The 14,921-nt window shown below is 38.1% G+C and overlaps 2 protein-coding genes across 5 annotated transcripts in view; one reads left to right on the top strand and one right to left on the bottom strand.

Annotated features, from left to right (window-relative positions):
- The window catches only part of PFDN1 (prefoldin subunit 1), a 35,312-nt gene extending 29,767 nt beyond the window's left edge, over positions 1–5,545 (top strand). The window contains exons 4-5 of one of the 2 annotated variants that reach the window (XM_032220190.1): positions 4,801–4,985; positions 5,293–5,545. In XM_032220190.1, coding sequence (XP_032076081.1) covers positions 4,801–4,947 — 147 coding nt within the window. In that variant the 3' untranslated portion in view covers positions 4,948–4,985; positions 5,293–5,545. The remainder of the gene's footprint in view (positions 1–4,800; positions 4,986–5,292) is intronic. The other variant, XM_032220191.1, reaches the window with a different exon arrangement.
- Positions 5,546–13,663: 8,118 nt separating this feature from the next.
- Positions 13,664–14,921, bottom strand: part of CYSTM1 (cysteine rich transmembrane module containing 1) — a 32,825-nt gene continuing 31,567 nt past the window's right edge. For all 3 annotated transcript variants that reach the window (XM_032219835.1, XM_032219836.1, XM_032219837.1), the window contains exon 3: positions 13,664–14,181. In XM_032219835.1, coding sequence (XP_032075726.1) covers positions 14,075–14,181 — 107 coding nt within the window. In that variant the 3' untranslated portion in view covers positions 13,664–14,074. The remainder of the gene's footprint in view (positions 14,182–14,921) is intronic.

The following is a 14,921-nucleotide window of genomic DNA, read 5'->3' on the forward strand; positions in this document are numbered from 1 at the left end:
CTGTTTATTGAAATTTGATGGCCTTGTAGAAACTGAAAGTAGCATGATATCTGGTTGAAATTGTGGACCACAAAACTAGTTCTGTATTCCATATCTGCCCTAGACTCTTCTTTTAGCCAGCTTTGTTGTAGACTTTGCATTAGCACTAAATTATGAGGATTTTAAAATAAATAAATTAACAAATAAGTAAACCAAAATCAGGAAAACAGTATTTTTGGCTATGTGCTATATACAATGTGTTGAATATCCCACAGGAAATTGGGGAAATTGATATGTGGAAAAAGAGGAGGGAGAGGAAGTGGCAATGGTAACACAAAATATGTTGTCAATCTTTTAATTTCCTAAACAACATTTAGTGCAATCTTGCTAAAGAATGAATGTTTGTACTTCTTTTTTTGAAGTTTTTTTATTGTTTTAATTGAATAAAAACACAAAAAAGAATCATCCTTCATTACCTCTTGTAGAAAGTGTGTTGATTGGTTACAAATACATTTCGTGCGTTTCTTCCACAATCATTACTTATACTTCATTCATATTGAATGGTACATTTTAAATCAAAAATCTTTATGTATCTTACTATCAATGTACCACAATTCACATTTAACTACAATTATTTAAACGTGCTTTTATCTGAAATCATTTGTATTTAAAGACACAACCACTTACTGGCATTCATTCGCAATTTCAATAAACTTCCAATAACATTACATCTTTATAACATATTCTGGAAAAAAAATCAATAAGATATCTAAGCATTTCCCCCCCTTCCCCCCCCCAATGCACTATTTAAAGCTTGTATCCAATTTGCTTTTATCGATACAACACATGTATATATCATTAAACATTAACCATTAACATTTCCTTGTTATTGTTGTAGTTAGCTAAAAATTATTTACTATTTATATCATATTTCCTCTCATCAGACCCAAAATAAATTACATCTTTATAACAAGATCTAAACAAGAATTTATTAATAAAATTTATAGGTCTTTTCCCCAAGTCCCAATTTACCATTTATATCCAAGTTACTTTTACTAGTTAAGGTTATCATTTCATTACTGTTATCGTAGTTAATTATATGTTAATGAATAAATATTTAATAACAATCTAAAACAATTTACAAAATACTAAAATTCCTACTTATTAACCACAAAAAATTAACTTTTTATCATCAACTTTCATTATCAACCTGTATCTTTCCAGTGGCAAAACAGTCTTATCTCTCTTGCCAGTTGTTGTGTCAATTCTCTTTTTAACTCCTTCATAAAGTTTTTATAAACTTCTCTCTGCACTTTATTGCTTGAAAGATCTCTCAGCTAATCTCATTGCCCTTGAATTGTTAATTGAAATTAGCTTGTCTTTGGTTGTCAGACTTATTTCTGAAAAGGTTTCTCTTCTTAACTCTATCATTATCACCCTTTTTTTTCCTCCTGTATCTTGAAATCTGGGATAAAGCTCCAAATTGTCAAATTCACTTTTCCATCTTCCCTTCTTTCTACTTTCACCCATGTTTGCTCCATTAATAAGTTCATCTATTGTCTTGTTTTTATCTTCTATATTTTCATTCTCTTCTTTAATTTCTGGGGCTCCAACCCCATCATCTTTCGCTGTGAGAAACAATAGTCTATCCAACTTTTTCTCAAATCTCCCAAATCCTTCCAATATATTTTGAATTCCAGCCAGGATATTTTGAAATTTTAAGATTTCCTCATCTGCATATTGATCTATTTTTCCAAAAAAAGGAGGAGAGAAAAAGAAAAAAGGAATCTGATAGCCATATTTGACTTAAGCACAAATTCTTTTGTACTCTTCAAAGAAGAAGGGTTCTATCTTTTTCTTTCCTTTTCCTTCCTTTGCCAAAATATTTTCCAAAAGCACCTGCGAAAACAATTCGTGCCCTTGGCTCTTTATCAGATTTTGTAAGCAAGTTGCAAACCCTTAAGTTACAAAGTCAGTGAGATTAAAGAAGAAAGAACAAAAGATACATTGTTTCAAAAAAAAAACCTCCAGACTCTGACTTCCGAGTGGCAGATTCCACTTTTTCATACTTGTCTCAAGCTTATGGACAAAGGTCTTTAATTGTCTTTAATGGAATTTAATAACAAATGGTAGGAAGAATTGTTAAAATAAAAAAGAAGGTTTTAGTTCAAGCCCAAAAATAAGGTGACAAAGAATAGAAGGGGAAAAAATCAATCCATTCACTTTAAGAGGAGAAACAGGACACATTATGGTCACTTCAATCCACAAAATATCGTTACAAAGAAAAAAACAAAAACTTTCCAAGGCAGTCCAATAAAAATTAAATTCACTGCTTTATTCTTTTACTTAAAGGACTAATTTATCTTTTAAAAAAAGTTTCTTTGGGCAATCTTTGTCAGAATAGAAAAAAAATCTCACCAGATCGACTCACTTTCACTTCCTTCCTTCCGGAGCCATCTCCGACTTTGTCAGCCTAGAGCTGCCTGTTTGCCGCCGCCTTGAAGCGCTTCCCTTGGGTCAATCAGGGACTTTCCGATGTCCCTGAGACCAGCAAGGCTTTGTCTTCCTGTTCACCGTCTCTACGGGACGGTTTAGGTCAAACTGGACCGTCCAGTGGCAAAAGTGTCAACAGCGGTCTCAGACTGTTGAGACACATGTTGTATTGTCGCGACGTTGGCGCATCCCCTCCCCTGTCTACTTCTTGAATACACTGTGGCCATATTCAGTTTCTAGGTGAGATTATGTTCTCCTAATGAGCTTATTTCATCAAGAATAGTATCTGTGATCCTCTGACAAGAATAATATACAGTATTAGCATAATATTTTGTAGTATCTTTGAATAACAGATTTTAATTTCTTTGTTCTCGTGAATTATAATGGTCATATTGAATAATTAATTCAAAATCCCCATAAGATTTATTTTTGATTGAAGATTTCTAATGTCTTTTCATGCTTAGTTATGTGCACAAATGGAATTATTGATACTAAAATTAGAAAATGTTACCTACCTGATGATGATACGTCTAATATAGTCTAATACAGGCAGTCCTTGACTTATGACCACAATTGAGCCCAAAATTTCTGTTGCTAAGTGAGACATTTGTTAAGTGAGTTTTGCCTGATTTTACGACTTTTCTTGCCATAGCTGTCAAATGAATCATTGCAGTTGATAAGTTAGTAACCTGATTGTCAAGTGAATCTGGCTTCCCCATTGACTTTGCTTGTCAGAAGGTCGCAATAAGTGATCACATGATCCTGGGACACAGCAAAGTCCATAAATATGAACCAGTTCTCAAGCATCTGATTTTTGATCACATGATCACGGGGATGCTGCAAAGGTCATAATTATGAAAAATGGTCATAACTCACATTTTCCAGTGCCATTGTAACTTTTTCTATAGAAAAAGGTGCAGAATGTTAATGTTTCATACTTGGAATTTATCGGGCTCCAAAACAATTTGCAACAATTTGTACTACTCAGAATGTGCTGAAGTCTTCATATCTTTCATTTCTTAAAATCAGAATGAGAGATTTTTCTTTTTCTCTGTTTTTTAATTATTTCTATTTTTATATTTTTTATAAATGTAATAAAGTTATAAAATATAACATTTCTTGAACATTTGGGGTCATTGTAAAATACTGTATACATTTTACTTTATAGATTGATGATGTATATATTTTTGATACTTCTGTGTCTGAAGAATAGTTTAGTCATTAATGTGACTTTACTTCTCAAATGCATGGAACAGCATTTTATTAAATATGATTTTGACAATTCTCATTTACTAGTGTGAAAAGTCAGAGCAGAGTTTGATTTACAGTGCTTAGAAAGATTTTGCTAAATGGATCTTAAAATGTTTTCTCTGTTTTATGGAATGGTCTGTTTTCTTGCTAATCCCAATGCCTGTTGGCATATCTCTCCCTATCTTATACTCTCTTATCACTATTATCGCTACTGCATTGTTATTGTTGTTATTATTATATACTTTATTCATTAAGCATGAAACTCAGTCAACTGAACATTTAAAAATGTGTGAAAAATACAATTGACCGCTGCTGATGGTTGATACAGGTGGCTGCCAGCGTCCTAAGTATCAATCAAGTATTTTCTTAAAATATACCACGTTTCCACAAAAATTAGACAGGATCTTATTTTCTTTTGACCCCTTTGAAAATAAGGCGTGGCCTTATTTTCGGGGGGGGGGGCGGCTTATTATTTTGGGGGTGTAGGAGGCAGCGAACGTGATCACCTCATGGCTGCTGTGTTGCACTACTGCAACAGCGCAACACAGCCACTCGTCAGCTGTTTGCTCCTGAGGCTGTGCCCGCATCCTCCTGTCCCTGCACCAGGCTCTTTGGGAGCCTGCCCGCAGCCCACCTCTCCAGCTGGGCAGAGCACCACTAACCAACCAAGTGGTATCCCAAAGTGCCAAACTGCGCGAGTGCCTGTCCCCCCTGCTTGCGCACCTCCCAGTCCTCACCACATTGATGTGGGCAAAGCATCAGGTCCTTGAGCTCACAACCGATTGCTGCCGGCACCCACCACCAGCACCCATGCGGAAACCATAGCCTGGGCCAGCTCTCCTTTCAGGGCCAGGGCTACCGCCACTGCCGCCACCATCCCAGCACTGAGGATGGTTTCCTCTGCGGCTTCCAAACCCCAGCTGGCAGCAGAAAAGAGGCTGGTTGGGCCAGCCGCCTGCTGCCGAGTCTTCCGACAGCCGGGGCAGAACCATAGAGTGGGAAGCACACTCCCAGAAAACCCTCTGCCCCGGCTCAGCAGAAGGCGGCTGACCTAACCAGTCTCTTCTCCTCTTCCAGCTGGGGTTTGGAAGCCACAGAGGAAGCCATCCTCAGTGCTGGGATGGTGGCAGCGGTGGCGGCAGCCCTGACCCTGCAAGGAGAGCTGGCTGGGGCCGTTGCTTCCGCACGGGTGCTGATGGTGGGTGCTGGTGGCATCGGCTGTGAGCTCCTCAAGGACCTGGTGCTTTGCCAACATCGATGTGGTAAGGACTGGGAGGTGCGTGAGTGGGGGGGGACAGATTCTTGCATGGCTTGGCGTCTTCGGGATACCGCTTGGTGAGTTGGCCGGCTGGAGGGGGATTGTCCAGTGCACTTATTTTCGGGGGAGGGCTTATATTTAGGTCTACCCCAAAAATCAGGCATGGCCTTATTTTGGGGGAAACAAGTTATGATGATCTGAGTAGCACAGTTTTTGCAGGTCTGCTGGAGTTATTGCAGGAAGCTGCAATTTCTTGATGTGATGATGATGATGATGATGATGATGATGATTGTTATTATTTTGTCTTTCAGCAAAGGAAATCATATTTGGAACGGAGTGTAAAAGAAGCTGAAGATAATATCCGGGAGATGCTCACAGCTAGAAGAGCACAATAAGTTCCTTGTGTTTGGACTGAATAGTTGATACAGAGGTTTTGAACCTCTATTGTTAAACAGTCAAAGATATGTAAGATAAGAAGAACTTGGCTTATGTAACTAGCTGCATCATGTCAACCCAACCTTGTAGTTTGATGCACTAATAAAATACTTAATTGATACACCTTGACTGCTAAATCTGCCCTGAGTTTGTTTCTTGAAACAGACTAGAATAGAATGATAAAGGACCCAATCTTTTACACTTTATTCTGTTGAAAACAGAATGCAGTTAGAGTGGAGCTGTAGATTGCTGTTTTGCTTTTATGCACAAGCCAGTGGATTTGGATTGTTCTGTTGGGAAAACATGAGACTTCAGCACACACTAGAGACAGGTAAAGCAGTAAGGTTCTTGCTTTCAGGGACTGGAAAGCTTGTAAAAATTGTAAAAAAAACCTGTAGGGAGACGGAAAGAAGTAGAAAAATTATCTGAACAGCTAGGTTTTGAGATGGCAATGATTGGTGCATGAATGGTTTTTACAATACAAGCAATTTGGAATGATTAGAAAGGTTCAAAGCTGGCACAGAACAGGTAAGAGTAGTTTTTCAGTAAGGGAATATTCACGTTTAACTCTCCCTATAGCTTTCTGCTAGATAGCTATAGCTATTATATTGATAGCAGTCTTAAAAATAAATGTAATAGTACAGTATCATAAGGTTGCTGCCATCTTGTGGATGAGGGCTGTATCGCTCATGTCTGTGTCTAGATTCATAGATCATGCTAAGTCAGAGATAGGCAATCTGTAATGTTCCAGTTGTTCCTGAATTATATCATTCCTGGCATCCTTGATCATAATATAATCCCATTGTCCTGGGAGTTGCATGCTTTGGCAATAGCTAGAGTCCCACAGCTTATTATGATGTGTGAGCCTGGTCATCATATTTTCTCTAAGATCAGAGTGGTGGTTTGGGGTTTTCTCAATTTCCATTTTTAATGCAGGAATTGTAAAATATTATTATTATTATTAGGATAATAAAACCTCCTAGCAAAATACATAGTAACCTAAGTATAAAACTAATTTCAAAGTAAAGAGTGAAAAAATGATTTAGACAATGGAGGCACTATTCTAAATTGAACACTATTAAAATTGTCAGTTTGGAATTCTTGACTGACCATCAGTTATTTTTCTGCAGAATTTGGAATATCTTCTGCTATAAAACATACATTTTTGCTATCAAGGATGCTGTCAATATATAGTGCTGCCACCTGCTGTTGAGATCATTTTATTTTCTATATTGTCGTGAGATGTTTGGTTATTCTGGCTGTACTGTCTAAATTTGTACTGTATATATGCACGAACATTGAGCGAATTTAGGCAAACTAAGCAAAGGTTTAGAGGACTAGAAGGAAACAAAACAGTCAAACCTTTATACTGCTTTCCTTTCCACTAGTGGTATATGAAGAAATGGAAGTATAAAGCTTTTTAATTTGGGGCAAGCCAATTTGCTACATCTGCATATGGAAAAAACATGATTGTCCATTTTCTATTTATTATACTAAACATATATTTAAAAAAACTCTGGAGTATATATGTTGCACAACCATGCTGCTGTGTCCATTGGAGCTTCCAATAGTTTTCAATGGCAGCCTTATGTAAAATCTGTTAAAATGTTCTCAATGGGAGGTCACTAAATATGAGAGATTGTGAGCAGACTCTTGCTGAATGGTTGCTAAGGTGAAGCTGTACAGTGGCTCTCTTAGCTACATTTACTACTTACAGAGGAGTTTAGGCTCCTAAGAGGACCTCCAGTTTGAACACCATCTGTAGTGTGTCTGGGGATATGTTCCTATTCAGAGCCAAACATGGCAAGTCCCCAGAATGAAGAACCACAGTCCCATGGCTGCTGCCAGATGGGAGAGGGAGTAAAGGAAGGCACGGGGGGCAGGGAGGGTACAATGTGGGTCAGGGAGGCTGTGAGAGGCCAAATGCAAGTTAAGGGTCCCTGTGAGGCACAGCAACGTTCAGGGAGGGCATATGACGGTGTGCCAGAGTGAGAGGCCCTGCATGGGTTGGGAAGGGTGAGATGAACCATATGATTGGAAAGATGTGCAAGTTGTGCCAGTCAGGGAGGATGTGTGGGATGCATGAAAGATAGTATGTGGATCAGGAAGGCTGCGGACGAGTGAGGTGTGGGTTGGACAGAGTGTGCAGGGATGAGGGAGACATGGCAAGGTTCAGGGTTAGGATGAGTGAAAATGCACTAGAACTGTAGTTTTGTCTGTGCAAAAGGTGTGAGGTGCAGTGAGCGTTGGGGAGAATGTGCAAGGGTCCGTTAGTATCTTTAAAAGGATGATCCAACAAGTCATGGGTTATCTAGTCATCTATATCATCTCTGTCTATATCTAATCTATATCATCTGTGTTTTCCCCTCAAAGCCAGTGACATCATTTCAAGGCCATGATCAGAAATTGACTGAACCATTTTAATCTCATCTTAAAAACCTCCAGTGTTGGAGCACCCACAACTTCTGGAGGCTAGCCATTCTACTGATTAATTATTTTCACTGACAGGAAGTTTCTTCTTAATTCTAGTTTTGACCTCCCTTTGTTAAACTTCCATCCATTATTTATTATCTTGCCCTTAATGCTTTGCAGAATACGTTGACTCCTTCCTCTCTATAGTACAATAAAAGAACCCCTGCAGATTTTACTGTACTAGTTGTTGTCGATTATAGAGAATGGTGCTCATCTCCATTTTAAGGCCATTGAGTCAGCACTATCCAAAGACATTTCCATAGATGTGGCCAACATGTCGGCATGCTATTAACTTCCCACTTTAGTGGTACCCATTTACAGTATTTTTCGGATTATAAGACACACCTTTTTCCCTCAAAAAGAGGCTGAAAATCTGGGTGTGTCTTATATACTGAATACAGCAATTTTTGCCTCCCAAAACCCTGCCCCCTTCCCCAAAATGGTCGTGCATGGCCTCTAGGAAGCTTTCAGAATGCTCCTGGGGGCTGAGGAGGACAGAAATTAGTGAAAAACAGGCCAAATCTTGCTCAATTCTGCCCCTCCAACCCCCAGGAGCACTCTATAAGCCTACTAAAGGCTACCCATGCAATTTTTTTGACAAAAAATGGGCCCGTTTTCTGCTCATTCCCCCCCCCCCGCCCCAGGAGCTCTCTACAAGCCTTCTAAAGGCTATTCGTGCCCTTTTTTTTTGAAAAAAAAAACAAGCTGTTTTTGAGAGGTTTGCAGAGTGCAAAAACTTTTTTTTATCTGCCTCTTCAAAACCTTGATGCGTCTTATACTCCAGTGCATCTTATACTTCAAAAAATACTGTATGTAGTCACATTTGCTTGATTTAGAACTGCTAGGTTGGCAGGAGCTGGGATGAGGATGGGAACTTACCCCGTCACATGGCACTCAGGTTTCAAACCTGGGTTGCTGGCTTTCCAGCTGATAAGTCCAGCATCTTAATTACTGAGTCTTCATCTTTTTTATGACAGCCCCTCAAGTAATGGAACATCACTATTATGTCACCCCTAGTCTCTTAGCTAGACTAAATTTTCCAGTTCCTGCAACCATTCATTGTACTGTAGGGATGTCATGGCTGCATCACGTCATGTATTGGGTCTTTCCCCCCCGTCATTAAACCAGGCGTGACATGTGACGCATCCGGTCCACGGGCCAGGAGTTTGACAACCCTGTTGTATAGTTTAGCCTCCAATCGCCTAAATATCTTTCTTGCTTTTCTTTGCACTCTTTCTGAGTCTCAACATCTTTTTTTTTGTATTGTGGTGACTAAAACTGGATGCATTATTCCAAGGGTGGTCTTACCACTGCAGAATAAAGCGGTACTAACACTTCATGTGATCTTGATACTATCCCCCTCTTGATGTAGCCTAGGACTGAATTGGCTTTTTATGCAGCTGCAGCACACTGCTGGTTCATACTTAAGTGGTTGTCCGCTAGGAAATCTGAATCTGTCTCACAGTTACTGCTGTTGAGTCAGTTATCACCTATCCATGCATTTGGTTTTTCTTGCCTAAGTGTAAAACTTTTCTTTCCACCGAATCACATTTTGTTAGATAGGGCTAAGTATTTAAGTCTGTCGTGATCCTTCTGATAATTCACAGGTATGCAAAAAAATTTTTTAAGAGAGCTGTTTTGGTTATTCCACGTAATCTTTATGTTTTTTTGTGCGCTGAATCCAAAAATGACCTCCATTTTGTCAAAGGACATCACGTTTCCTGACAATTTAGATAACTATGTTAAATAAGGCAATACCTCAAAATAAATGGAAATAGACTTAAAAAATTAAAAGTTTTGTTACAATATTTTCATGAAAATCCTTTTTTGAACTGAAATGAGCTCACCTACACACACTAAAATCGATTCTTCTTCCTTGTGAGGCTCCTCTTGGTGCATTTATGCTTGTGAGTAGCATCTGGAATGTCTCTCTCAAGCATCCAACAGTAGTCTGCCATCATTGTAATGCTCCATTTTCCCTGGTGTATCCTTTCCATCTCTTTAATGTCTTGGTGGAATCGTTCACCTTGTTCCTCATTCACAGCTCCCAAATTTTCAGGAAATTAGTTAAGGGCCGAGGTGGCGCAGTGGTTAAATGCAGCACTGCAGGCTACTTCAGCTGACTGCAGTTCAGCAGTTCGGCTGTTCAAATCCCACTAGGCTCAAGGTTGACTCAGCCTTCCATCCTTCCGAGGTGGGTAAAATGAGGACCCAGATTGTTGTTGGGGGCAATATATGCTGACTCTGTAAACCGCTTAGAGAGGGCTGAAAGCCCTATGAAGCGGTATATAAGTCTAACTATTGCTATTGCTAAGGTGGGACTGGAAGAAATGCACTTTCAAACTCATCAGGCAACCTAAAGCTTGAAATGCTTTCAGCATTCTTCCGACGATCTTTTTGTAGTGAGGATCTTTGTTATTGCCTAAAAATTTCTGTATGACTTCTTTAAATGCAATCCACCCTTCTTTTTGAGGATCCATCATGGTATTGACTATCTCTTGATCAACTATAAGCCTTCTAATGTCTGGTCCGACAAACACACCTTCCTTCAATTTTGCCTCCGACAGGCATGGAAACTTGGTGACCAAGTATTTGAAACATTCTCCATCTCTTGGAAGTAATTTTACGAATTGCTTCATCAATCCCAATTTTATGTGGAGAGGTGGTAGAAGAACTTTATGGGAAGATACCAAAATTTCTCAGAGGACATTTTTTTCACCGACTGTTAGCACCCTTGGCTACCAACTCTTCTTGGTCCACTGATTTTGTCGGTCTTTACTGTCCCATAGACATAGAAAACAAGGGTATTTGGTATACTCAGCTTGTTGCCCGAGCAGCATGCCCAAGACCTTCAAGTCCCCACACACTTGCCAACCATGGTCTTCATATTTAAGTTTACGAAGAACCGTAGGTTCTCGTAGGTTTCCTTCAAGTGTATGGAATGACCTACAGGTATGGAAGCGTAAAAACCGTTGTGGAGTAAAACTGCTTTGAGACTTCTTTTTGAAGAATCTATAAAAAGACGCCATTGCTCTGAATCATATTGGATTTTAAATTGACCCATCAGACCTTCAACATCGATGCAATAAACCAACTTGTCTTCCTGGGCGAAGTAAGGAACAAACTCCTTTTCATGATGTCTGAACCATGAAGAGGACACTCCTGGCAACAATAAATTCCAGCTTTTCAGCCTTGATCCGAGTAACTCAGCGGCATCTTTGGGAAGATTCAAGTCTCTTACCAAATCATTCATCTCCTCCTGAGAAAACAATTTTGGTCTTGTATCATCTTCAAAGTCAGAACTTGATTCGTCATCTGGTTCAGGTATGACTTCACCTTCATCTGAGCTAGGTCTCTCTTCCAAGTAACAGGGGGCTTGGGTACTGGTATATCTGTGCCATGGGGGATGGGACGAATTGCTGAGTGAAGATTGGGGTATGAATTGAAATGCTTCCATTTGGAATTAAACCCTTTCACATCGCATGAACAAAATTAACAGTCATCACTAAGGTTCTTTTGCTCTCGCCATACCATAGGAATCCAGGAAGATTTTTTCTTACCCTTGAACCAGTTTTGGAGGTCCTCAACACACCGTTTGCACACTTTATGAGGTGCCCAAATTTATCTTGATCTCCAATTTTTAGTTCAAAGTATGCAAAGTATACTTTTTTCACAAAGTCTGTAATATTCTGCTGTTGCTTCAACACTGTATATTCACCACAGATGAAACAGAAACTGTCTGGCGAATTAATACACTTTCGCAGAGCCATAACGTAATGGTTGAAGAATGATGAGGTAACATGAATTGCAATGAAAAAGTGTGAATAGCCTAGAACCAAGAACCTGATGATGATTCGTGCACAAGTGTGGTATGCAGGAGAGAGCAGCTCTGTGTCTGTACACGAGACGTCACAATACTGCCCACGCCCCCTGCACTGACCGGAGATGCTGCTATCTGCCCTGTGTCTCCCTCCCACTGGATTCTTCAGGAAAGATTAACCACTTCTACCTTTAGAAGCACAGACATTTAGTTCTTTTTTCAATGTTTCAATATTTTTTTTTACAATTTTATAGAAATTCGACAGCATTATGTTATAAATTCTAGGTATATAATAATTTGGGGTAATTTTAATCCAATGGATAACAAGATTCCTACTAATTACAAAAAAGGGTTTTTTATCCTTTTCATTTAAATATCTATGGATAATTTAGCTTAGTAGAAATTTTATTCAAATTTTATTACACAAATGAAAGAGATAGTAAGAAATGGATGAAAGTGTCCCTAAATTTTTGGGAATAAATGAGGTAAAACAAGTAATGTGTATGTTGAGAGTAAAAGCTGTATTGTTTCCCCATAAATATTTCTTATAAATCATAAAAGTTTAGTTATGTTCAGTTGTGGAGTTTTCAAAATTCTTTCTGAAAACTTGGATATCCTGGCATTTTTTTGATTCTAACTATAGCATAATTTTTCATAAGCTAGTAAGACTTTTTTGAACTTTACTGGAAAAACTGACATTTTGAAATATATTTTTGTAAACAGGGAGGGAAAAAAATTGGAGGGGAATCATAGGCTAAATGAATTTGAATTTACCAAAGCTAGCTGAATTGCTATATAGTCAAAAGTTGGTTAATTCTTTAGCCCTGAAGCTTTCACAGCTTTAGAAAATTTAAATATATTGGAGGTTTCTACATGTATTAAAAATGACAAACATATACTGGGATAAATTGCAAGAAATTTATATTGGAGAAATATTTTATAACGTCAGTGGTTTTAGGTTTCAAAAATATAATTTCAAATGTATTTCTAATAAATAATTTTAAAATCAAGTTAGTTCAGTAAATACTTATTTGTAGGGTTTATTGAACTCCCCAGTGAATGTTTTAAGAATTGTTGGCCATCGTTTTTATAGTCAAGATGTATTAAATTGAAAGAATGTTATTACATATGTTTTAGAGATATACTTTGCTATTTGATTAAATACTGTCATGGTAAATCAATTCGTTGCATGGACATTAAGGTCAAGAATGTTAGTGAGTTATTAAACTCTCAAAGTTTGGAATTTGTCTATGACGTTTTTGATATATTGAGTTTGGAGTGTTGAGGGGAGGGGGAAAGGTGATTTTGCACTTTTGGAAGAAAGGGAGGCTTTTGAATTTGACAGAAAAACCTTTTCTACTGTTGCTTAGTAACCATGCGGCTATCTAGATTCAGATGTCAGACTGGAATATCCCCTCAACCAAGCACAGAGACTTCTGAGACACCCAGGAAAACAGGCAGTTGATTTGAATAGTTGTTGAATATGTGAGCACCCACTTGCCCTGAGAATAATCTTTTCCTATTGAATCCAGGAGGCCTTGGCCTTTAAGACATATGGTTTTGATTCTGGAGGTAAGAGAGACCCATCAACCTCAAGAGTAATTCTTCTTCATGAATTTGACTACCCTAATAAAAGCAATGACCATTACCTCCTTGACAGCAGTTAGTCCAATAATGTTTTCTTCCATTTTTCCTTGCAAGCATACTTGTGAGACAAGCAAAGCTGAGAGAGATTAACTGGCCAAAAATCACCCAGTGAACTTTAACTGAAGGTACTTAGAACTGGATTTATAATCTAATAGTTACACCCACCCACATAACACCCATTTATTTAGATGATAATAGATGACACACAGAAAAATAATATTTTATCCTATCTTTGAGAGCCAGTATACAAATAACTGGCATTTTTAGTGTTCTAAACATTTTGAGGGGAAAAATTGATTAGTGCCTTACCAATTTCTGGATCACATTTTATTGGATAAAGTTTATTAAAACAGAAAATTAAGCGTAAGAGAAAACCAAAAATGCCTTAAATTATTGCATATTACTCTATTTCTAAGTATGTGTAAATTATCAATACATAATTTATAGTAAAAGCTTGTTAAATAAAATATAGTACATTATTTAAAGAACAATCATGAAGAAGAAGAAAGGAGGGTGATTCTCCACCCAAATCAAAAAGGATGCATTTAGCTTCATGCATCCAACTGGCAGGCATGTTATGCTCGGACAAAGCCATCTCATTTATTACAGTACTAAAAAGCTGCTGAAAGGAAGAGACAAGAGGAGCAGGAGGAGAAGAAGGAAGAGACTGCATAGCACTCCAAGAGAGAGGTATCAAAAGCCTTTGCTTCTCAAGGATCTCAGGTCAGCATGTCCCAAAGACAGCAGCAGCACAGTGCAGTCCAACATGCTGTCAGGCAGGTACTTTCACCAGAGTTGTCTCTTCGCTGTTCTTCCACAACATACACTGAGAAAAGAAAAGACAGATCATCAAAACTTTGAGAAACCATGTTTAGCTCCAATCTTTTATGCAAATGCAGGCGCCTGAAAAATGGCTTAGACTTTACACGCTCAACTGTTGCTACACTACATTCTGGGCAGCGCCTTCTGGCTCAAGATAGCTGACTGGTACATTGATGGCTATTCATTGAAAGCTTGGCACAGGTGCTTATGAATAGAAAGTCCTGGAAGTGGGGGAACACCCCCAAAGAACTCCAGACTTGTCATCATTTCCACAGCCCCAGATATGTGTCTGCCCTTGAATAGATCTTATCTCTTCCATTTTAAATGGCTCTTTAAAGCTAAATTTTGTAATCCAAAAATTGTAATCTACAATTATTTATTTGAAGTACTGTATCCTATTTTTCAAAAATCCAAATGGCTTTTAGGGCAATTACCATGATAGCAACAAAAACAGGATGGAAGCTTTGAACAGAAGCAATGCACAACAGGAACACAAACTTTTATCATTAATTAAGGACAAGGAAATATATTTAATTCAGGGATGTTAACAGAATAAAATAATGAGAAAAGATAATTTCAAGAGGATCAAAGAAATCACTAGAAATTTTTCAGCTAAGTTAGAAAAACTCAAAAAGTTATTATTAAATAAATAGAAATGGAAGACTGTACCAAAGCACTTTACAAATGGGTCTGCAAATGAAACATTTTTATGCTTCAAAATCAAATCATCTAGAAATTGAGATA

Source organism: Thamnophis elegans, chromosome 6 (assembly GCF_009769535.1).
Source record: "Thamnophis elegans isolate rThaEle1 chromosome 6, rThaEle1.pri, whole genome shotgun sequence".
Lineage (NCBI taxonomy): Eukaryota > Metazoa > Chordata > Lepidosauria > Squamata > Colubridae > Thamnophis > Thamnophis elegans.